The sequence below is a fragment of the Onychostruthus taczanowskii genome, unplaced genomic scaffold (assembly GCF_017590055.1).
Source record: "Onychostruthus taczanowskii isolate IOZ18803 unplaced genomic scaffold, ASM1759005v1 scaffold34, whole genome shotgun sequence".
NCBI classification, from domain to species: domain Eukaryota; kingdom Metazoa; phylum Chordata; class Aves; order Passeriformes; family Passeridae; genus Onychostruthus; species Onychostruthus taczanowskii.
Window position 1 is genome coordinate 1186460 of NW_024500794.1, and position 23424 is coordinate 1209883.

The following is a 23424-nucleotide window of genomic DNA, read 5'->3' on the forward strand; positions in this document are numbered from 1 at the left end:
TCCTTCTCCTGTGCTTTCTCCCTCTTCTTACTACTGTCATCTACAGAGGTTCTACCTGTTTCCTCTGAAGACATTTGAACTCAGGATGATCTGAACAGTTTCATGGGTGGATATGAGTCAACAGATCTTTTAGGGAAACTTATAGTCAAAGCCTTAATTTTAGTAAATAAAAAGTATTCCCTGTGACTGGAGGGGTGGCTCCTGAATGTTTGCATTAGCTACCAAGCCACAGAGGAAATTCTTGAGAATGTTTTCAGTGATTTAATTTCTCGGTTACTAAGTCTGCAGACACTGAATTATTTTGAGTATGCGTGGGCAGATTTCATTTTTGGTTTATTTTTCCACTATTCCTTTATTTCATTAAGTCTTTGGCCTATTGTTTTTATTTTCTTTTCCTCTTTTATAAATTGTTTCTCTCCCCATAACCTCACCACATCATCTCTTTCCATCTCTGTGTCCTTCCAGGTCCTTTTCATCTTGCTTCTTGTACTCTTTCTCCTTGCATTTTTCTTGCTCTTATTGTCTCTGACAGATATAATCTTCATCTAAATCTCCTGAGAGCAGAGAGCACTATGCGTCTAAAGGAACTGGCTCTTATGATATTAGAAATTAAAACTTGGAAGTGCTTGGCTTAGGAGGTCAGAAGATTACCTTTCCTGAGACAGTTTGAATTGAACCCAACTGAATTGAACCCAAAATTTACCTGTGTTTCTCCTGTAATGTGCTCTGCTGGACACCCTGACTCTGGGAGCAGAGAAAGGAAACTGCCTGAGGTGTCTTTTCTTTGCTAAGCACTCAGGTAGAGCACAGCCTCAGAGAGCACCTGTGGCTGCCACTGCCATTGCTATGGCAAGGAAAAACGGAAGGCTGTGAACGGACACAGGCTGGGAGAAAGGATTTGCTGATCAGCTCCTCTTGTTTGTAGTTGCCAGTCCTCACACTCTGTCAGAGAGCCCAGCTTCTGGGTGAGGGTTTTGTGTTTGGGCAGGAAGGCAGCCTGCTCAGTGGTGCCTGGTAATACATTGCTGCTGCTCTGAGATAACAACCATGAATTAATCATGGCCTCTGTGAGGGAATGGCTCAGGTTTGAGCAATTGTCATAAGTGTGATTCAGCTTGGTCCTCCCCCCGGATGCTTTTAGCACAGCTGAGCACAGGCACAGGGAAATATTCCTGGCAGGAGGTTGAGGACATGGTGTGTAAGTAGATCTGTGTGTCTTTGCTCCTGCACATGTGTAACCCTTATGTAAACCCCCATCGAAAACAACCTCAGTCTAAAATAAGTAAGAAATGCTTGAGCTCATTGAGGAAGCTGGAATATAATAGTTTTCTGTCAGAAATACTGCATAAAATTGCTTTAAATTGTATGTGTAAAGCAAAGCATTTATTGGGATATTGGAATCTGTATTAAACAGCCTGTGCTACCACAGAGGTTTTTGCTTTCTGATTTGTACTGTCAAGGCAATCATGCTGCCTTATAAAGTTTAAAATCTCTGCATTCTTAGACAGACTGTGCTGGCCTGTGTGAATGATTTGTATGAATTGTAATGCACTTTTTACTCAAAAGCTGTACATTTCTGGCAGATTCTTTTGAGAGCTTTTCAAACCTTCAAAATAAAAAGCTGAGGAGCAAATAAACGGGAGGAAATCACATGCAGTAAATCACCAGGAGCGCATAGACAGTTTCAGGACTGTGAAAGAAACAAGTGTGAAATATCAATGATACTGTAAAAGGGATACAATAAAATCAGAAAAACCAGTCAGGTCAGATGCTAAGCAGCACGAAGTCTGCTTTGCTCTGCTACAGCAGCTCAGTGAAGCAGTTAAGCAAACATTTTATAGCTGGAAGTACTCTAGTTCCTCAAGGTGGGTGCTGTGCCCCTCTCACCCTGAGTGTGGAAGAGCAGCACACAGCCCTTACAGCGACAGTCAGAACTCATTTAGTGGGTCAGTGTGTGGGGTTGGACAGACGCAGTTCTCACTGCATGCAGAATTTTGCAGTCAGAGCTCCTGTTTAGTTCTCTGCCAGCTCCCAAGCTGCTCTGTCCAGTCCTGCTTACAGCAAGAGTGGGGGAACCCCAAGTTTATCCTTGCAAATGTTCACAAATGTAACTGTGGCAAGGTTGTGCTAGATTACAGAAAAAAAAAAAAAACAACAATTTTGCAGTGAAAAACATAGCAATATTGACAAATCTTATAATTATTGGTGGTGATGGAACTTACAGGTCTATCATAAAATAATCACAATTCATGTTGCATGAAATTGTTTAATTATCTTCTTGTCTAATAGCCATTAGTACTGTATGTGACATACTTAAGAAGAGGAAAAAATTATTGTGCAGAAGTAATTGTGGCCAGAGAAGAGAGGAGTGAGAATATGTGAGAGAAACAGTTATGCAAACACCAGGATTGGTGAAGAAGAATGGGAAGAGGTGCTACAGGTGCTGGAGCTGAGATTTGGAGGTACATGGAGGAGCAGAGACCCACTTATAGTACATGGAGGAGCCCATGTCAGAGCAAATGGAAACCTGGAAGAAGGCTGTGACCCTGTAGGAAGTCCTGGCAGGATGAGTGGAGCCTATGCTGGAGCAGGTTTACTGGCAAGACTTGTGACCCTGCAGGGGACCCATGCAGGAGCAGTCTGTTCCTGAAAGCCTCTGGAAAGGGACCCATGCTGCAGCAGCTCCTGAAGAACTGCAGCCTGCGGGAAGGACTCATGTTGGAGGTGTTTGTGGAGAGCTGCCTTCCTTGGGAGGGACCCCATGTTAGAGCAGGGAAAGGGCTTCATCCCCGAGGCGGAATTAGAAACAACATGTGATGAAGTGACCATGACCCCTGTTCCCATCTCCCTGTGCCTCTGTATAGCAGAGAGCTCTTGCTGTTGAATGAGGGCTCAGGTGCAGGGCAGCAGGACAGCGGCAACGATGCAGCCAAACCAGCTGGTTGCAGGAGGCATGTGCTGCTGCATGCACCCTGTGCTACACTCAGGGGAGATCCTTGGCCTTTCCTGGGATGAGGGAATCTCTTTGTCACAGCCTTTGCAGCAGGAGGGGGTTGCTGTGGCTCAGGTTTCAGTGCGGGGGACAGCACGTGCCTCCTGGTTGTGCTGTGGAATGGGGCACCCTCTGCCACCTGTCCCTCCAGAGAGGAGGGACAAGCATGGCCTCTTGCTGCTTGAAACACAAGGGACCAGGGAAGAGCAAGTTCTGGGGGAGTGTGGTGCAGGCAGTGGGATACTTAGGTTATCCCAGCAATATCCAGCCCAGGACATTTGTCCTGTGCTCTGAGGACTTCTCTGCTCAAGAAGTTCTTACTGAGTATTTTTTTGACTGGAAATCGGTATAAGGAATTCTTATTCAAGAAAAAACACAAAGTTGTGCTTGCTGAGTAACCCTATAAGTTGACACGGAGATGCCTTCCTGGATTTAGAAATGCCACAGTTATTACACAAAGCATGTCCTATGGATGTGTCCTTCTCAGTTCCTCCCACTCAGTAAACAGAGCAATTGCTTATTCTCTAGCTGTGTCTTCCTTTCAAGAAAGGCACACTTTTTAGAGGAAAATTCACAAGTTAGCTGCTTTTCTGTGAAATATTCAATATCATGAGCTTGTGAGGGTCATGCCTTGGTTGCAGAGAAAGATACATATGGAGAGGCAGGGAATGTAACAGATGCAATATTAGATTTGCTTTGCTGCCTTCTGGGGAAAACCCATTGCTCCTATTTTCAAGTGAGGCCAACCAATTTCATTGGTTTACCTTTCTGTAAATATCCTGCCTTCTTTTAGCAGCAGAAAGGTAACTGTGGCTGCAAAACTGGCATTTTGCAAAGGCATCTTGAAATTCAGCCAGGGAAATGGCCATTTAATTTCAGCCAGCCACTTCTATTTTTTTCACTTTATTTGGTTTATTTGGTTTTCTCTCTCTCTTTTTTTTTTTTTTTTTTTTTTTTTTAATTTTTTTTCCCCAGTGGAACTTGCCTGCAACTGCTCTGTGCAAGTGCGTGAAAGCATTTTAATACTAGTTTCTTTACCCCTAAAGGCCATAAAATTTATGTAAAAACCAGACTCTCAGGAGTCAAAAACAGAATGCCAGTCAGGATTCCGGGTACTTTATGCAACAAAGAGTGTCCTGTTGAAGCAACCCCACATTTCCCTATTGCATTAGTGTTTCTTTCCATTACAAAACGGATGTGGCAAGAAATCTGCTGAGATGGGTTAAGAGTTCTTTTTTTTTTTTTTTTTTTTTTTTTTTTTTTTTTTTAAATCTCTATTCCTCAGTGGAACTTGCCTGCAACTGCTCTGTGCAAGTGCGTGAAAGCATTTTAATACTAGTTTCTTTACCCCTAAAGGCCATAAAATTTATGTAAAAACCAGACTCTCAGGAGTCAAAAACAGAATGCCAGTCAGGATTCCGGGTACTTTATGCAACAAAGAGTGTCCTGTTGAAGCAACCCCACATTTCCCTATTGCATTAGTGTTTCTTTCCATTACAAAACGGATGTGGCAAGAAATCTGCTGAGATGGGTTAAGAGGTCCCTCCTTAGCTGATGTACACAGGAGGAAATGAGGTGACCTGCTTGAGCAGATCAGCCCTGCAGCCAGCAGTACAAAGCCATGCACTTCATCACATGGCATGAGCTGTGGAAAGGAGGGAAAGAATGGTGTGACATCCAGGACATGAGCGTGGCTCACTGGCATTCCTTCTGCTGGGGTGTTTTGTGAGAAGGTGTAATGCCCCCTGGACTGTCCCCTCTCTACAGCTTTTGCTGCCAAGAAGCCAATTCCACCCAATAAACTGTCCTAATCCCCAGCCTCTTCCTTCTCCTTTCTTGCCCTGTACATTTGTTGTACTTCTGTTTTAGCCTTGTCCTTTCCCTCCCTCTCCCTCTCCGCCTTCCATGGCGCATCTCAGTGAAGAGCAGCCCAGCTGCATCTCAGACCCTGCTGGGCTCCAGGCTGGAAGGGGTGGGTCAGAGTTTCACTTTGAAGCATCTCTGTGGGGCTTCCAAACTGTACTGGGAGAGGAAATTGCTGCCTCCTCCCGTAGCCACATGGCCAAACTCAGCAGCATCAGAGACAAGCCCGGGCTGCTTTTCACATCAAATTTTACCACACAAGAAGAAGGTGACAGAAGTATGATTGAAGGGAAGGTGGAGAGAGGGGGAGGAAAGTACATTCTCCTGAGACTATCTTTTTCTTCTCCTCTTTTTCCCCACGAGATCTGGTGGATCCCTTACTAGCTGAGTGCTTCTCTCCAACCACTTCATGCTGCAGTGTGGGAAGGGCTGAAAGGAAGTTTTGAGCCACAGATGGCAGCATTTCAGCAATAAGGAGGGCACGGGAGGATGCACAAGAGCACGAGAAATAATAAATTAAGTGATGAAATAATAAGTTTAGAAACCAAATAAGGAATGTGCTATCTCTCTGCTTGTGCAATTATGCCCCACTCCCAATGAAACCCCAATGACAAATTAAACTCTGCTTTTCCTCTGTGCTCTTCTTGAAGTGAACAGTAAGATAAATCTGCAGCAGCGTCTGGGAAGGGTGTGAAGAATCATCTTTATGTCAGAAAAGTCACACACTTTTTCATTAAGACCTTTTGTGGGGAATATGTTAAACAGCAACAAATACTGGTAGGACTGACAGGCACTGAATTCTTGGTCTGTTGGTGTCCACGGAGGTCTTTCAATCTCTGGGCTTGTGTGAGTGATTTTGACTTTCCATTCTGTGCATTTTCTGCAGTGGCACACCTTTAGTTTTTTCCGTGCCACAGTTGTTTTGACTGAAACCCCGAAGTGAGAGAGAAGTGTCTCAGTGTGCAAAAAAGCTGGATGGCAGAGTGAGGTTGAACAGGGCTTTTTGGGAGACAGGTGGAGACTGCAAATTCAATGTGTATCTGTATATCTGTTGATGTTATTTTAAACTCATATCATGAAGGCTCAAGTAGAAGTTAATGGTGATGTAAATTCTTGTTTTCTACTTCAAAAATATATGGAATATTTGCATTTTTAGTTGTAGTGGACATGATTGAAAATTTTGAGAATTTTGTAGGTTTCCTTTCCACATGAAAATGTTCATCCTTGTTTTCTAAGTGAAGTAATTCTTTAGAATCGTTCATATTTCTTCTTCTCATCTGCAATAAGATACAGCAAGCCATTCTTTCCACTGCCAAAAGACCAACTTTTTTAGAGAAAAGATGATTGGAAAGAACCCTCAGCAAGCTCAAAATATGCATATAATTTTCCAAGTGTAGTACATGCATTTAAAGGTTTTAAAAGAATGGGTTATGAAATAGTTTAGTTCTGCATGGTTGAAAATGTGTGGGTATTCATACACAGAAAATTACTAGCCCTGTTTTTGACATCCCTAAAGGGTGCTATCTGAGGTCACAGAAACCAACTGCTTTCTGAGGACACCACTGCTGCTTTGACATCACTGGTGGGGGAATCAGACAAACCTGAGACTTCTGTGACTTCAGTGATTCCAGGCCGTGCACTTCCCAGAGGACATCGCAGTGGGGCATCCTATTGTTTCTAGTGTGCTGAACTGAGAGTCAGGCAGGCATGAGCATTCTGAATTAAAGTATTTTTCATAAAATACCAAACTATCAGAAGGTTTTGCCAACATTCTCCTTGAATATATCTTTTATATTAGATGTGGATGAGAGAAACAAAGGCAAACAGACTGGAAATTTCCAACATTCAGAAATGCTGAATTATGCAATCATCAGTTTTAGTCTTAAGCAGCGGGATGTTTTTAATTTAATAGCTATCTGGAGATGATTGTCCATTTCCTTTTATCAGTTTTATTCTGGCACAGCTTCCAACCAGAAAAAGTGGAAAAGTGAGCCTCACAGTAGATAAGGCACGTAGGCACAGGTATGACTAAGAAATAGAAAGGTGTATATATAAAGTTATCGTGTGCAGCACCTGTGAAGTGTTTATGTCACAGCCATTCACGCCCCGTTTTCAGAAGGGCTAAATAAGTGCTTTTAGAGTAAGTGGAAGTGATTGGTTGTGCTTCCCTGTGAGTGCCTGTAAATGCCATGTTAAAAGCCAATACTTCTTCCAGTGAAGTGACAAAGTTATGTACCTCTTCAGTTGTAGAGATGAAGTGTTTGTGAGTTCTGTAAAGATGAATGAAGTCCAAGGAGTTTTTGCAGTGATCTTGTGATCACCAGATGTTGGAGTATGTGTGTGAATGCATGCTGGTGCATCTGTTGTTTGGATAATAGGATATACACGTGTGGGACAACTGTGCAGTGTAGGTGTTGTGACACTGGGGACCACGGCTTCAGCAGGCGTAAATCAGGGTGGCTCAGTGGAAGGAACAAAGTCCAGCAGCGAGCACTTCCTGGAATCAGCGTGTGTGATGGCATGTAGGGACTTGGACATGTGGGGTTGCGGTTGGCAGAATGTGTCAGGATGTGACTGGGGGAGTTTCAGCTGAAGACAGTTGCTAAAAGGAGAGAGAAAAAGCCAAGCCACAAATGCACATCTAAGGAGCACGAATGTTAAGGGAAAAGGAGAGAATGCATTCACTGAGGCTGAACCCTCAGGCTAAGTGACCGGTTTTGTGTTGCTTTTCCTCCGTGGAAGTTCGTGGGAGCTGTGGGATTTTAGAAATATTCTGAGGGGAAATTCAATTTATGCCTTGGCATGTGTATGTGATATTTCAGATTTCAAATTAAATTGTGTTTATATGACACAGTTGCTTTCCATAGCACAGGCTTGATTGAAGCTCCTAACACGTCTTTTCCAGGTCCATGCACCATACTGTTGTAATACAGCCCTGTAACCTATTCAGTCACTCGTGGTTCTGTCCCTATGAACTCATACCAACTCCATCCCCCATGCTGTTACTTTTAAAAATAATTTGGTTTGTTCCTAGCTTGGTCTTGAAATGCTAGAAGCTAATAAAACCAGAACTGTGCTCAGGTTCTTCTGGAGAATCTTTTCTCTCAATCCTACCTGCATGGCTATATTGTCAGAAAATTGGCTGATTTGGATGCAAGTCAGTTGTTTGTGAAGGAAATAAAAGGAAGAATATGTTTATAATTTGTGAAAATTCCCCAGAATCATTGCTTAGGAAAACATCTGGTCACTCTGTAGAGGTGATCAAAACAGCAAACAGAACATTAGATTGCAAGAAACTTCCAATGGAAAGCACCATTGAAAATCTGTAATTTCTGCTGTGTGAGGCATGGGCAGATCACTGATTTAAAGCCCAAACACATTTTTAAGAACTCAATCCCATACATATATTTATGTGTCTTTTTGTGTGTGTGTGTGCACCCATGTATGTAATAAAAATAGGACAGACTGAGCAAGAAAGCAATTGCAGAGTCAAGGAGAAGCTTTGTTATGAATGAAATCTGAAAGGATTTGGATTACAGTCAAGAAGTTTAGATAGAGGGCAATCTAAATTGTACAAGGGCAGATAGTCTTCCAAAGTCTGGCTCAGAAAGGGATGTGGGAGGTCTGACAGACAGCTTGGCTAATGTAGCATGTAGATGAAAAAAATGCACTTTAGTGATTTGCTGAACTATTACAAACCCAAACAACAGTTCAACAGGACTAGCCTGATAATTACTGTTTTCCCAAAAGAAAATTGTAGATTGTGAATGAAATGAACAGCTCAAACTTGAAACTTCAGCCTAATGGAGCTGCATTTTTCTTGTGAAACCATTCCCATGGAAATTTCCTAATGATTTCCTTTTGAAATAGTCTCATTTAGAAAGGAAATGCATAGATTGGCATGTATCTTGTTACAGCACTGCAGAAAATGGACAGTCATACTATAAAGGCAAATATAAAGTACTTTTTCTCTTCTTGTGTACACAGTTACATGGTGGGACTCACTGCTGTGTGACAGCAGTGCCAAGAGTTCAAAAGGACTAATGGAAATATAGCACCTTTCTGGTTATTAAGATACCATCTGGCTCCCTGATACTACTGTCATGATAACCACCATGGTACAGGGAAACAGATATAATGTCCCTTTCCCCATGGCTCATAGGCCACCAAGTACCAGCTTGCAAATATTTAAAATGTAAAACTTCTTCCTTTTGAGCTGTGTTTATGCCTACAAAAAACTTTAGTATTTTCTGGACTTCAGAGTAATTTTAAATTTCCCAGCAATTTCACATTGGCCTCAGGGAGAATGGATACCTCTGCAGCCTTAATCTTGTATCATGTTTTCCTTTTTTCATGAAGGATTTGTCTTTTCCTGTCTGGCAGAGAGTAGTCCAAGCCACGGAATCCAGAAACAGACTGTCCCAGAGTTGGTGCCCCTTTCCACCAGGGAAGGGCCTGCCACAGAGCTGGGATCTAGTTTCAAACTCCTGCACAATTTGTGGTTATTTAGAGCCAACATTTTGGTTTGAGTCGGTCTCTAAATATTTGTTGTATGGTTTTATTTATAAGAATAATGACTCTGTGTTTACAGGCTACAGCATATAATGTATCTAATGCCTAGTCTCTTACTTTTTGTAGCTTGCTCTAACTTTCAAGTGCATTTCCACTCTTTAATTTTACACAAACTCTTGGACATTGGCCAGACAAATTCTTTGTAGTCTGTGCAGTTCAGAATCTTGGCCAGATTAAAGTTGTCATCAATTTCACCTCCCTCTTCTTTTAATAACATCCCACTTTTCTCTCTTGTACCTCTCAGGTTTTTAAACATAGCCATTTCCTGCATTCTTCTAAATTTTCTTCAATAATATACTCTTTTATTTTTTCTTCAATACTATACTCTTTTATTTTTCTTCAGATTTAACTGAATCTTACTTTTCTGCATGCTCATTTTAAAGCCTTGTATTATTTTAAATATGGTCTTTATAAATATTCACTATTCAGCAGTCTTTTTGTGAGGCTGTACCGGTGATTCCTTGTCCTAAGCCCAATCTGAATGACAGCTGCAGAGAGTCTCCTCTGGGAATTTTAGGAATCTCTTGGTTTCTTCCATACTGAAATTTCAAATTGCTTTTTCCTCAAAGCTAGCCTGACGTACTGAAGGCCCAAGTTATTCTTGCTTTCCAGAAGACAATAATACAATATCAAACCCTGAGTCCAACTTTTGCCACTTCAGAGGATTTTGTTCTCCTGAAATGTGATTGCCAGAAGCCTCTGCTGGAAAAAATTATGCTTATAAAATTCTTTTAAACAAACAAGATACCACCATCCACAGATGGGAGAGTTTATAGAACAGGTTTCTGGTTGACATGTATTTGATGCGATATTTTTAGTTGTGATAGATAGTCTAAAGCATGGATTGATGTCTTGCAGGCAGTTTTACTCAAAGAATACAATGGGATTTGGTATGAACTCTACAAAGAAAGCCTACACTGTGATGCTACTCAGAACAATCTTGGTCACCTAGCTTATGCTTCTGTAATGAGAATTTGTACTTGCCAAGGATGAGTTCAGAGCCCAGCAGTCAGCATCTCCACCTTCAGACGATGCATTTCAAAACTGGGGCTGGTGTCTTGGACGTCTGGTCCTAAACTGAATGTTGGTATAGCGTACAAGATTTCTTTTTCTCAGTATTCTTTGAAAAATTACAATAGATTGTGAGATAAAAACCCACTTTTAAAGTTTAACTGTGGCTTATATTCTTTCTTCTCGCTGGAGCAAAAGTTAACGATTAAGGGCAAACCCCCAGGGCTGAATATACTAGTAAACTCCAGCTGCTTTGTACTTCTTTGCCAATACTAAGAAGTCATAAACCCAATTTAACTTTCTGGTTAAACCAGGTTTACAGCTGTTTTGCATTGCTGGAGTGGAGCAAAGCAGCTGGAGCATACCCCTGAATCAGGATGATTTTTTCTTTGCTGGGTTTTGTGTCTCTTTTCAGTCTTACATGGAATAAGACAAGGCAGAGGCAGTCAGCTCTTGGCAGTGCACAGTCAAACTGATGCAAGACTTGCATTAGAGCCAAAGCCACCGTGGGTTTTTGGTGTCTTTCTGTTTGCTTTTATATTCTCCTACTAGCTGTGTTTGCCATGGGGATATGATTGTGTGATAACTGTACTGACCTTAAACTCAGTTTTGCTAAGTGCAGCATTTTTTCAGTGGGTTTTGCATGATTTGTTGGCTCAAGTCATCTTACAAAAACACCTTATAGCACTATATATCAGGAGGATGAAGGTTTTGAGGTTCAAGTGCCAGAGAAATTCTTCACTTCAGAACCAGCTTGTCTCTGTTGGTACCACATGGGGCAGTATCAGGTCATTCCATTTGTCCATGCCACATTTCTCCCTCTCTACAACATCTTCCAGTTTTGTCTTTTTGAGTCTTGCTGATATGAGTGCCATTTTGTCCTGCCGTGGTTTCACGGTCTTAGGCTAGAAATTAATTACTTGAATGCTTCTCTTGGCTGCCTGAGATTGCAATGCAGCATTAGTATAGATGAAGTTCTTGGTTTGGACAGCTTTGTATTGTCTCCAGATCAGTAAATCCTGATGTTGGTTGCAACTTACAGTCATGAACGCAATAATAATAAGTATTACTGAGGGATACACAAGATAAATTTTAAAAGGTCCCTTTGAGCAAAAAATAATTCTGTGACTCTATTATCAGTAATAAACAGGTTATAAATTCTAGCTGTATGTGGACAATAATGGGCTAATGCTGGAAGAAGGGATGATTAATGTAGTAGGGCCTGTGAGTGAATGGAAAAGTTCAGGGGGATAAAATAATCTATAAGAACACCTGCAGAACTATCTTTGTGTTATTTGTTGTGTGCAGTATGTCCATATGGTTACAATCACCAAGTGTTTAGCAACCTTTGCCTACAGCAAGAGCAATTGCTGGATCAGCTGTGCGAAATACACCATGCTAATTTGAAGGGCTCTCTTGAACTCCAGACTGCTTCACCTCTGCTGCTCCTGCTGCCTTTGCCACAGCCAGACTTCTTGTGTGTTTTTGAGGTTGCTGAGGTCTTTGGTTCAGCTTCTCCCCAAGTGTTATCAGGAAAAACAGTTGTGTACCTGAAGTTGTTGCACCAGCAGCCACCACCCCATGGCCAGATAAGTTTCCATTCTTACAAACTGTTTGGACTTACTGAGTTTCTGTTCTTTCACTTTTATGGGGCTGTGACATTTTGTTTCTAAATTCCAGTAATGTCACACTGCTTTATGCATGGTTCTTAGGCTGCTGATCTTGTGGGGTGGCAGTAGCCAGTTTGAAAATCATAAATCTAAAAAGAACCATGAAATCTGTCTGCAACTAGCACCAAAAGCAAGGTGTCCACTCTGCTAATTTCAGCTGGGAAAAAAAAAACCCAAACCAAACAAAAAAAAAAAGTTCCCCAAATTTTCTTTGTCAATTACATGTTCCAGATTTTGTACCTTCTTTGTAGTCTGCAGGTCCTAATGGTCAGCAAATCAACTGCAGGGGAGAGGGAAAGACCACCTGTTGCACTAAATATTCACAAACCCTGCAAACAAAAATAAACAGTAAAAGACCAAACCCTTAACAGCTTGTAACAGCTGCCACATTCCACTCAAGAGAACTCTTTATGCTAATGGAATCTGACAGGATCTACATTAGATATCTACACATATGGAGGAAAAAAACCTAAAAAGAAAAAAGAAGAAAAAATAATGAGAGAAATTGAATAAATCTTTTGGGCTCCTCTGAGAAGGTGATGTTTTATGTATGTAAGTCACTTGTCATTGTTCCCATGTAGTTTACATTTTTGATAGTTTGAAGTAAAACTCAACATTTGTTGAGTGCATGAGCTGCATGATGTGGCCAAGGACTAAACTGAGCTCTGTTTCTTTTATTGGTTAAGTAAGGGGAGCAGTACCCCCGCTGTGCTCCAGCTGCAGCAAAAATTCTGCTGAAGATTCATCTGTGAAGATGCGTAGAAAATAGACTTTAAATATCTCACATAGCAGTTTGTGTCTTGTACCAAATTGATGAAAACCCAGAAAAATTACATGAGGAATACTGGCCAGCTGAGTCATAGAAATAGGTCAGGCAGTAGCACCTTGATTTGTGTGGGACAGCTCTGATCCCACACAAAACTGGTTGGGGTTATTCTCTATCATCTTGGGGCACTCAGTGCAGATGCTGACCTCAGAGTCACCATGCTTGTCAGAATGGTGTTTTCCTTCCTCTCTGCCAACAAGAAGCCTGGGGATTTGTAGATCAGAAAAAAATATAAGTTGAGGATTTCCAGGTGATACAGAAATAGTAGAAATGTGAAAGGAATTAAGAAAGAAAAAAATCTGAACTGCTTTAATTTTCTTCTATAAGCTCAGAAATGGCCTGGAAGCTTTGAAAGTGACCCTCTGGTCTGGTTAGACTTAAAGGTTGCTAAAAGTGCTGAGAAATTTCCTGTCCTCCAATTCTGTTAAACTGCAGTAAGCAGCTGGATGCACGGTCAGTGTGCAAGAAGGGATGGTTGGAAGCCATCCAAGGGGGCAGTAGAAAGGGAACTGTCTTTTTGCACAGTGACAGTGAAAGAGAGTTATGCTTCAGGCCTTAGAGAGTTTTTTTGCACATTGAATCCAGGGGTGAAATCCACAGCATTATCAATTGTTAGATAGTTTCAAGCTCCTTGAAATGCAGTTCTTGCAATAGCCTGTGTGGCTTTGACAGATCAGTCCGGGTTCCATGGTAAAAAACACTTGGTCAGACTGTTTGTCCAGCAAATTGCCTGTAACAAGGGAGAGTATTATCTGTATTATCTGTAAGGAAAAACCTATTAGTCTGGAAGAGTTAAGTATTGGATTTCCCTGTGGTGACCATGTCTGTCTCCACAAAGACTGAAACGTTTGTGTTTTCTTTTGGCTACACATCACACCACAGAACAGCAGAAATAATTGGTGAAAACATCAGAAATAAAGAACATAAAGAATGAGCAAGAGTGGAAATGGATGGTTTTAGAAAAGATCTGAAAGAATGGGGAAATGAAGGAGGCAGATTGATACTGACTGTGCAGTCAGCAGTAGCTCTGGAGATGTCCACCTCCATAGCTGTGGTGCAGCAGGAAGGACCCTGCTTCAATCAGACAGGTGAGAGGAACGACCTTGTGAAGAAAAACAGTTATGATCAGAAAGTGCAATGGGTTCCTGCAAAAGCAATAGGGAACATTTTGACCTGAGACAGTCCCAGCTGAAAGCCCAGTTAAATACTGAGATTTAGAAATCTCAGTTGCAGCATCTACTCCCACTTTTGTTAGTGGTCAGTGATGTATGAGCTGATTGTTAGTATTATTTCTCAAGGACTGTAACCTAGCAAGAGAAAATCATAAAGCTACTTTAATTGCTCCTTGTTTAAATTATGCCGAAAGTGGCACAAATTACAGATTCTTGAGGGTTGAAAGAGACCTTCAAAACCATCTACAACAGTCAAACTTGCACCACCATAGTCACCCTGAACCATATCCCTGAGTGCCACATACAGACGCAGTAGGATTGCAGCCTAACATAGGGCAGGAGAGTCAGCATTCCTGGGGCAGTATTCTGAGAAGGCCTCCCAACTCTGAAAAGAAGCCACGTCATGGGGGTCTGCATTTCCCTCTGATGGCACCTTGAGTTGAGAGTGTGGGCTTTTCTATAAGGCACCTCTTAAAGGAGAGACAAATACTCTTATCTTGTCACTTTGGATCTAGAAGAAACTACAGGTAGCTCATCTTCCTCAGAAACCCTTCTGCTTGTCCTTCAGTCATACACAATATGTAGCAGCAGCCCCAGGCTGCAGTTCTGGGTGCTCACAGTTTTACATATCATGTTGGTGCTTCAGGAGCTATTGCCTGCTTTCCCTCTGCTCACACCAACGTAAAGTAAAAGTAATTTCTCTGAGTTTAGCAAAATTGCACCCCACTGAAGCTGGTGTGTGAAGAAATGAAGTGTCACTAGGGTTGAATTTCATATGCCAGATGCACTTAACCTCCCCTAAATCCCTGGGTCTGGACTAAGTGTCTCCAACTGGATGACAACTTTCAGGAGAGCTTAGCTCAGGAAAGGCTGAAGAAAACACAAAAGAGGTCTCAGTGCCTCTTGAGTCTGAACTAAGAGCAACAACACTAGTGATTCTCCATTTCCAAAATTAGAAAGAGAGGTAGTTACTGTTCTGTACACTAACTTGGGGGTAATGATTGTTCATAACTCAGGGCACAGAGTAGTATCCCTGGGGAAAAAACAGTTCTATTCTTCTCTATGTGGTACCACATATTTGGGTAGATACTGGCTTATCATTAATTAGTAAACGCCTTTTGGAATTTTTGATTTGTGCCAGGATGGGAACTGATATCCAAGGTTATGGCTCTCCTCTGACTTCCATAATTAAAGAAAGGCCCCTCCAGAAGTCTGTAAAGTCAGTGGGATGATATCAGTATAAATCAGTGAGAGGGGGCTTAAGCCTCTGATACTTGATTTTTTGCAGCACACTATTCCAGTTAATTCCCAGGGATTCCCAAAGCTCCAGCCACATGCCCAGTTTGAATGCTGGAATGAAGTGGGGACAGCACCTAGCCAAGTGCCATCTGTTGGCCGTTTACCATACTGCCTCAGAGGAGTTTCTGGGTGCCTGAACCAAGCACAGATGATGTGGTCTAAACCCTAACTTCAGATCCAGACCTACAGTTTAGTACCTCATTTCAGAAGGAGGGCTCCTCTTTTCCGTAGATCCAGTCCCTTCAGACTCCCAATGTAGTTTATCTTTAAGTTGGACATTAGGAAGAATTTCTTCACAGAAAAGGTGATTAGACATTGGAATGGGCTGCCCAGGGAGGTGATGGAGTCCCTGTCCCTGTTAAAGGAAAGACTGGATGTGCACTTAGTGCCATGGTCTGGTTGACATGGTGGTGCTCAGTCATAGATTGGACTTGATGATTTCAGAAGACTTTTCCAGCATAGCTGATTCTGTATTCTGTGATCTTGGAGGAGATGTAAGACTTCTGGTTAATGGTCTAGGACATGAGCAGGTATACTAACAGATCTTACTGCCATTTGTGAAGTATCCGCTGTCTTTTTGTTGAAGGACAAATTAATTAACCATTCCTAGAGAGACCTAAGCATAGTGACCCCTTCTCATGCTTACTTCTCCAATGCTTTGAGATGGGATAATTTGAGCTAGAGGAAGAAGAGAAGATTTGCTCCTGTGTCATTGGGGTAGTCTCAGAAAATGTCCAAGCCCCTCTGTACTGTCAGGTTGACTGTCTTGTGGCCACAGGACCGCAGGAGATTATCCCATACTGTCTTGAATCACTTTGTGTGTAGGATATTAGTCCTAGGATGTAGGACTGGTCTCCATGTAACAATCCTCTATGCATAAGTTTGTGCTACTCCTTTAGAGGGATGAACCTATTATTGCTTCAGCCTAACTTGGAAGTCCATGGGAGAGATGAAGAACACCCCTTTCAAAATGGATTTAGAGCAATAAGTACTGAGCCTTTCACATGTCCTGCAGAACTTCTACATTGTACTGGCAGATTGCCTAAATAACTGACAAAGCTTACTGAAAACACCCTCAAACAAAATGTCCACTGTCCAGTGACATCACCTAGGGCTCTCATGAAAGAGAAATGCTTCCTGATGACACTTGGGGCTGGAAGTTTCTCACAAACTATCAGTCAAACAGTTTACGTCCATACCACAGCAAAGTGGATTTTCCAGAAATGTTTCCATGTGGCAGGAGGTGAGGATGGCAGTTCTGGGGGTGGCATCTTCACTGCCTCCTTCTTCTTAACTACAGCCTCTTCTTGACCTGCTCTGATGTGCAGGCTGCTCCAGGAGATGTCTCTGAGAAACACTGTAAACCTCAGACTCAGCCTCCACGACTTCAGGGTTGTTAAGGAGTTTCTGGCATTTTCTTGGTATGGAAGGAATTTCACATGCCATGAATTAATCGCATTTTAAGCACAGATTGTTACTTTTTGTCTCCTTAGGTTTCCTTTGCAGACAGAGGTACCTCTTTCTTTCTTCATGTGCAGAGAACACATGTAAATAGCTGTCTTGTTCGTTCACTGGGATGCTTTTACTGGTGTGAACAATGAGGACACTCTAAATTATTGTTTCTGTATGTTCTTTGAGACCCACAGAACTCTTCCTGAGCCATTTGATGGAGCATTTTAGGCAATTTTATTCTTTTCCTAAATATCATCTATATAACACTAGTGCAAATCTATTAAAAATAAAGTTGGAAACATAAGCACATTCCTTTGCAGAATGTATTGTGAGTTATTTTGATGAAATGTGGGTGTGCAACACTGCTATTTACAAAACTTCATCTTAGACCTCTGTATGAAATTGAGGACTGAACATATACAGCATATCTACCTAATAAATACATTAAATATTTTTTGCAAAGAAATTGCCACCAGACTCAACCTGCCAAGCTGGACTTTTAAACTAATTGAACCTCACTTTTTTGTTTGTTTATTTTTTGAGAAAATCTTCTTCTCCTCCCCCATACAGGTGGTTGTGTCATGGGATCTTTTCTGCAGTTTGCTTCAGTTGTTTCCTTGGTAGCATATTCCATATGTTTACTATCACCTTTTTTTGTCCTTTAGTAGCCTAGAGCATTTTCCTCACCAAAAGCTTCATGGGTATCTTTCCAAGAAATATCATTGTTCAAAAAAAGTTTTATAGGAGCAAATAAAACACATTTCCAAAATAGTGCTGCCAAATAGCAAAATAAAAAAAAAAGTGTTCATAGTTTTTGATGATGAAGATATTAAAGGGAATTAAAAACTGTGTTGTTTAAAAATAACCAACTCTTTAATAGTACTGCAGGAGAATATTCAATTAAATGGAATGTAGTTTTCCAGCAAGCCCATCTTATCTTAGCTTGAAACAACAGGTTGAATTAATTTTTTTTTCATTTCTGTTTCTCATCTATATTTTGCACTCTCACCATTACTTGCTACTATTTATATTTTATGTTAAGGGTCTTTTTTTTCAGCTGTTTCTAAAATTTTACAAAAGAAGCCAGATATCATGTTGGAAACTCAAAGCTCCAAATCAGGTTATAAATCACAAAACCCCATACATATACAAACCATATAAAAGGCCACTGTACTTTAGGACTGTTCTTTAGCACTTCCTCTCTTGACTTTCCTTCTCTTCCCTCCTCTTACTCCTCACAGCAGGTAGAACTGAAGGGTCTTACCTGGCTTCTTTACTTTGCAGACTCAGAACAGAGCACTGGGTCAGACACAGAGGTGCTGGCAGAAAGGACATCCTGCTCATTTGGCTCTCATTCTGACCTTACATCTGGTGGCTCAGGCCCTCAGCCTCCTCCACCTTCATCCATGGAAGAAATCCAGGTAGAGTTGCAGTGTGCAGACCTCTGGAAAAGATTTCATGACATTGGGACAGAGATGATCATCACGAAAGCAGGCAGGTAAGATATCTCTGGCTTTCTGTCTAGTTAAAAAAGAAATCACAACCAAACAAACCATTTTTTTTTTTTTTAAGTATTTTCCCCTTCTTGATAATCCAAAGGGATAAACATGCATGAAAAATTAAATGGCTCACTGAGTTTCTCAGCTGTGTTTCTTATTAGCTTTCTTAAGACAAGTGAAGTTGTTTCATATGGCTGTTTGAATAAGTGGCTCCAAAGGAGAACTGGCAGCTGCAGGAAACCACTGAGGATAGTTGTTCCTTTGAGCAAATAAATCAGGAAATAATCATTGTACTGTTGGCTGTACTGAATTTAAGATGAGCTATAAATTTGGGGGTGACCCATTTGAGTGTTCTTTCAAGTTTCCATAGCACTTCATAAGCTTACTGATTTAATCTCAAATATAGTGAAATTCAAACTCACCTTTGCAGCTCTAAATAGACGTAGTGTTAATGACTTCCTGTATAAAAAATGTGCAAGCCTAACGTTTGCCTTTGCTATTGCAGTGATACCACGACAGCTGAGGTTAGAAAGAGCCACAAATTAGCCAGATTTTTAAAAAAGGAAAACTTCACCATGACAGGTTAGCCAAGGGGAAGACCTTCACTACTGACTACTATTTAAAAATGGCTAGGAGTCTGTTTGCCAAAACACAGCCTAGAGGTAGTTGTAAATTTCTAGATGTCCAAGCTAGGATTTTTAGGCATGCTTGCATGAGCAGGCCGTTTCCTACCTTCACCTAGTGAGGTTGAAATTCCGATTGACACGGAGAAGGAGAACATCAGCACCACGGACAGAGCCCGCCAAGGAGAGCAAACACCGGGACTGACCGGGAGCTGTCCCAGCTGTGCCACAGAGATGGAGCAGGGAAATTTTATCAAAATTTTGGGGAAAACCCACAGTGCTCTACTGTTTACAGCATTGTTTCATATCTGTGCTATGAAAATTTGCCAGAACAGCTCGACTTGTTGTTTTACATTCTTGTGAAGTGAGCACTATTGCTCTCTAGCCCCAGAAAGTCCAGATAATTCAAGGAAAGTTACCCTGGACAAATAGCCCAGATGATTCCTGAAAAATATTATCAGAGCCAGATTAGCTCCCAGTTTTAGATTTCACTGGCAAAGGAAGCATTTTTCACCAGTACAGAGTGGGCTGCTGGTTTTGACCTTCTGCCTCAAATGGAAGAGACAAAGTAACAGGAATGATATCACCTGCTATTGTGCAATACCTCCTCTCTGGAGATGTTAAAACAGACAAAGAGAAAAGAATTATTACCCTCTTTCCATAGGTGGTGACATCAGGACCTAAACAGATTAAGGGATCTATCCAGCATCATTAAATATAGCACTGGAAGAATCAACTTCCTTCTTTCTGGGTTTATTGTCCTGGTGCCTGGACCATGCTCTTTCAGAAACTTAAAATAAAACATTTATTACCTGTTAGATTAACTGTAATTAATTCTCTGATGGTACATGGAATAGATAGTAAAAGCAGCATAAATACATCTTTGCCCACCAGTTCAAACGAAAATGGCTGAAACTTAGTGGTATGAAGAGGATGTTGGCAGCTCACACATTTCTGAACAAAGTAGTTGATCCTTCTGACATCTTACAAGCTCCAGTGTGGATAGTTTTTCCACTTATAGAATATCATGTATCACAATAGAGTCATGACTTCCCATGCAAATAATGTATTTGTTATAATCCTAAATAACATTCTTTCTCCTTGAAAGGAGATGCTTGTAATTACTTGAGTCCTGATGGACAATTGTTACATTACTGCCCACAGAAAATTTATGTAACTACTAAATAGATGTGTTTTTTGATACTTGATGGTGTTCTTCTCCAGAAGTGATGTTAACAATATTGGAGCACTGCTGGCTTTTTCTTTTACTGTTGACTACATTTGTAGGTTAATCATTGCAAACCACAATGAAGAGCTGGGCAGTTTCTTTAGGTAATACACCTGTTTATTGAGGATGGTCCTTAAAGGTGTGATAGAATTTACAAATTAAATGGTTAAACAGTTCAACAGCTTGAACAGTTTTCTCTCAGAGAAGATGTGAGGAGTCTGTGAGGAGTGAGAGCTGGATCTAGCAGTCCTGTTTCTCCATATGGGATGCATGATATATGATGTGTGCCAGAGATTAGATTTTATTATTTCTGGCATAGATAGCAGAACTAGTGTTATTTCCTGAAGATTTCCTACTACTTATTCAAATTGTTAGAGACACACAGAGTAATTTGCATCTGCTTCCTTCCCCACAGAAGATTTTATTCCTGTTGCTTTCTCTTTGGAAAACCTGAGTCCCCTAAGGCCTTCTTGTTTTGAAAGCCATTATAATTACAGACTCAGTTGCCTATAACTACAGCTGCTCCTTAATTTTCTATGACTTTTAAAGCACTGTCTGGTTCCTGCCTGTCCCCACAATGTCTCTCTGCTCTTGCTGTATAATGCTAATTTCTAACCTACGTTCTCATTTCAAACATAGTTATGGGGCTATATCCTGCCCTGCATTTTTTGACTTTCAGACTCCTACTCTCACTCACTTCTAATTCTGCTTTGTTGTTTTTCTTTTCTTCATGCTGTATTTATAGATGTCTTTTTTTTTTGTCTGTTTCCATAAACCTACTCCAGTCCTCTTATAACTCTTCCTCTTTCCTTTCCATCAAAGCATTTTTATTTAGATTTTAATCAGATGCTTATAAAAAGACACCTTTGTTCCTTGTGTAAAAGATGCAAATGGCTGTCAGCTGCAGTCATTCAAATCTGCCATTACCTTTATCTCCTTTTAGTTTGAAAGAGAACCTTGAACTCTGTAGAAAACAAAAAAAGTTCATCTTAAGCCCCAGGTCATACTGATTTGAACAACTAGTCCTAAAATTATTTTTAACTCTTTTTCGCTGCTCTCCTTTACTAACAGTAATCATAGTGGCAGCATCAGTGGAGGAATTTGAAACCTTTCCCACATCCCTACAGTCCCTACCTAATGTCAGTGGTCACCTGAGCTGCAGGGGTAACTGTTCATTAACTGATGCAGAGGAGTGCTGCCCAAAGTGGGGGAAAATGTGCACTTATTCCTGGGGGAATACACTACAGGGAGTGCTTGGAGTCCTCTCCTGGAAGGGAACAGCTGCCTACTGTTTATGGAGGTGGTTTTATGAGTGCTGCCATGCATCCCAGCACATCCAAGAGGTATCCTTCTGGGAACACAGGTTCAACCGGTAACAGAGCCGGGATCTCACCTCAACAATGGGGGAATGATCCCATCTGTCATATCACAGTTATCATATCTGTGCTGCAGGATGGCTCAAGTCAAAATGCTGATGGCCAGGATTGGTAGTTCAACTGGAAAAAGCTATCAGTGAGGGAAACAGGTGACCTTGTCCTCTCCTGACTTCTCTGTGCCACCTGATAGGTTAAGTGCTACTTTGCCTGTAGCCTCTTTGCCTCCATGAAATCATGAGTTTGAGTTCTCCATAAAATGTACTCACGGCTGTCTACATAGCCAGGTGTTATTTTTCCTTTCCAATGGAAAGAAAGGTTGGGTCCCAAAGTGCTCCTCAGTTGGAGAGAGCAGAAGAGATTTTGCAATCAAGCTCTGTTGATGCTGAAGGGGCCCATGGAGAGGACTTCTCAGAGCAAAGGCTGGCAGGCCACAGCTACCAAAATGATTTTTAGAGTTCCTGGCCCTGAGGGCCAGATAAACTTGCTCCATCTTCCAGAAGAATGTCCCCTTCGGGAGCAACTGAGAAGATCTGTTGATCTCCCTCTCCTTCATAAACAATAAATCCATTTGCCACCAAGCCCTGCCCTCAAATTTTCCTCTCAAAACACACATCTCTACATGATCCCATGCTGCAGAAGGAAACAGAAGGGCATTCCTCCACTGCCTTTCCTTGCCTTGCCTTGCCTTCCTTTCCTTCACTCCTTACACATTTATTTCTCTAAAGAATTATACATTTGGCATCAATCTTAAATGCAAGGAAATATGAGATATGAAATAACAAGGATAACTTCAGGTTGCCCTGTAAATTCACACACATTGTGAACACTGTGCATGCTTAATCTGCAGACCTAAACCAGATTATTTTGCAGAGTTTCTCAACCAGATTATTTTTATGTCTGGGAAATGACTATTCTAGAGCACATCCTTTAATTTTAGGGTTTGCAATTAATAGATTCCACCCTTATACAAATCTTTTACACCCTTATACTCTTATCTGAGTTCCTAAATTAAGGGTAAGAAACTGAAGCGTTATTATATTGGGGAAAAAAACCCAGTTCAGGGATATATCTGTGATCCTCCACCTATGACCAGTTTTCACAAAGTAAAATTAAACTACATTTTAAAAGAAAATTTTAAATACCACCACCAAAAGATATACTGCTAGCTGCCACAACCCAACTAATTCTTTTGTTGTTGAAAGTTCCCAAACATGGTTCTCAATACCCTCCTGTGCTGGCAAATACTTTTTAACTAAGTTCTAGAGATATTTATCTATTATTAGTTTTCTTCACGTTTGATGTTCATAAACTCCAGTCTCATTTTGGAGAAAACCAGAAACTGAGTAGACTGAGGCACATGGTTGTTGCTAAAATGCTTTTTGAAACACTCCCAAGTGGTCCTAAAGCAGTTGTAATAACTTATTTCATACCACATCATATTTCCCCTACAAGGGTACTGCGTGTAAGTTCACAGTCTAAGTTTTGGAACAGTGTTTTCCTGCTGAGTGGTGAAGCTAACATATAAATAACCTGATCATCCCAAACTGCTGCTGATATAAAACCTCCTCCTAAAATATATCAGATGTCATCACATGTTCCCTATGAAAACAGACAGCCTTCGTGTCTGTATCTGTTGACTATGAAGCTGATACCTTTCTAGATGAAAGATTCTTGACAGTTTATTAATACAACCATGTCCAAAAGGCCTGAATTCCTTCCAAATATTTGAGCCTCTTGTTTTCTACAAGGCTGGTGCCTCTGGGCAACCAAGAGCCAGCCAAGAGGAAATGCAGAGAACAGGGACTTTACCAGGATTATACAAGAGCACATCCCTAAGTCTC

The 23424-nt window shown here is 41.1% G+C and overlaps 1 protein-coding gene across 1 annotated transcript in view; it reads left to right on the forward strand.

The window, feature by feature from the left end:
• Positions 1-23424, forward strand: part of TBX15 (T-box transcription factor 15) — a 90707-nt gene that overhangs the window by 35771 nt on the left and 31512 nt on the right. Inside the window, exon 2 of the mRNA XM_041410916.1 lies at positions 18142-18355. Coding sequence (XP_041266850.1) covers positions 18142-18355 — 214 coding nt within the window. The remainder of the gene's footprint in view (positions 1-18141; positions 18356-23424) is intronic.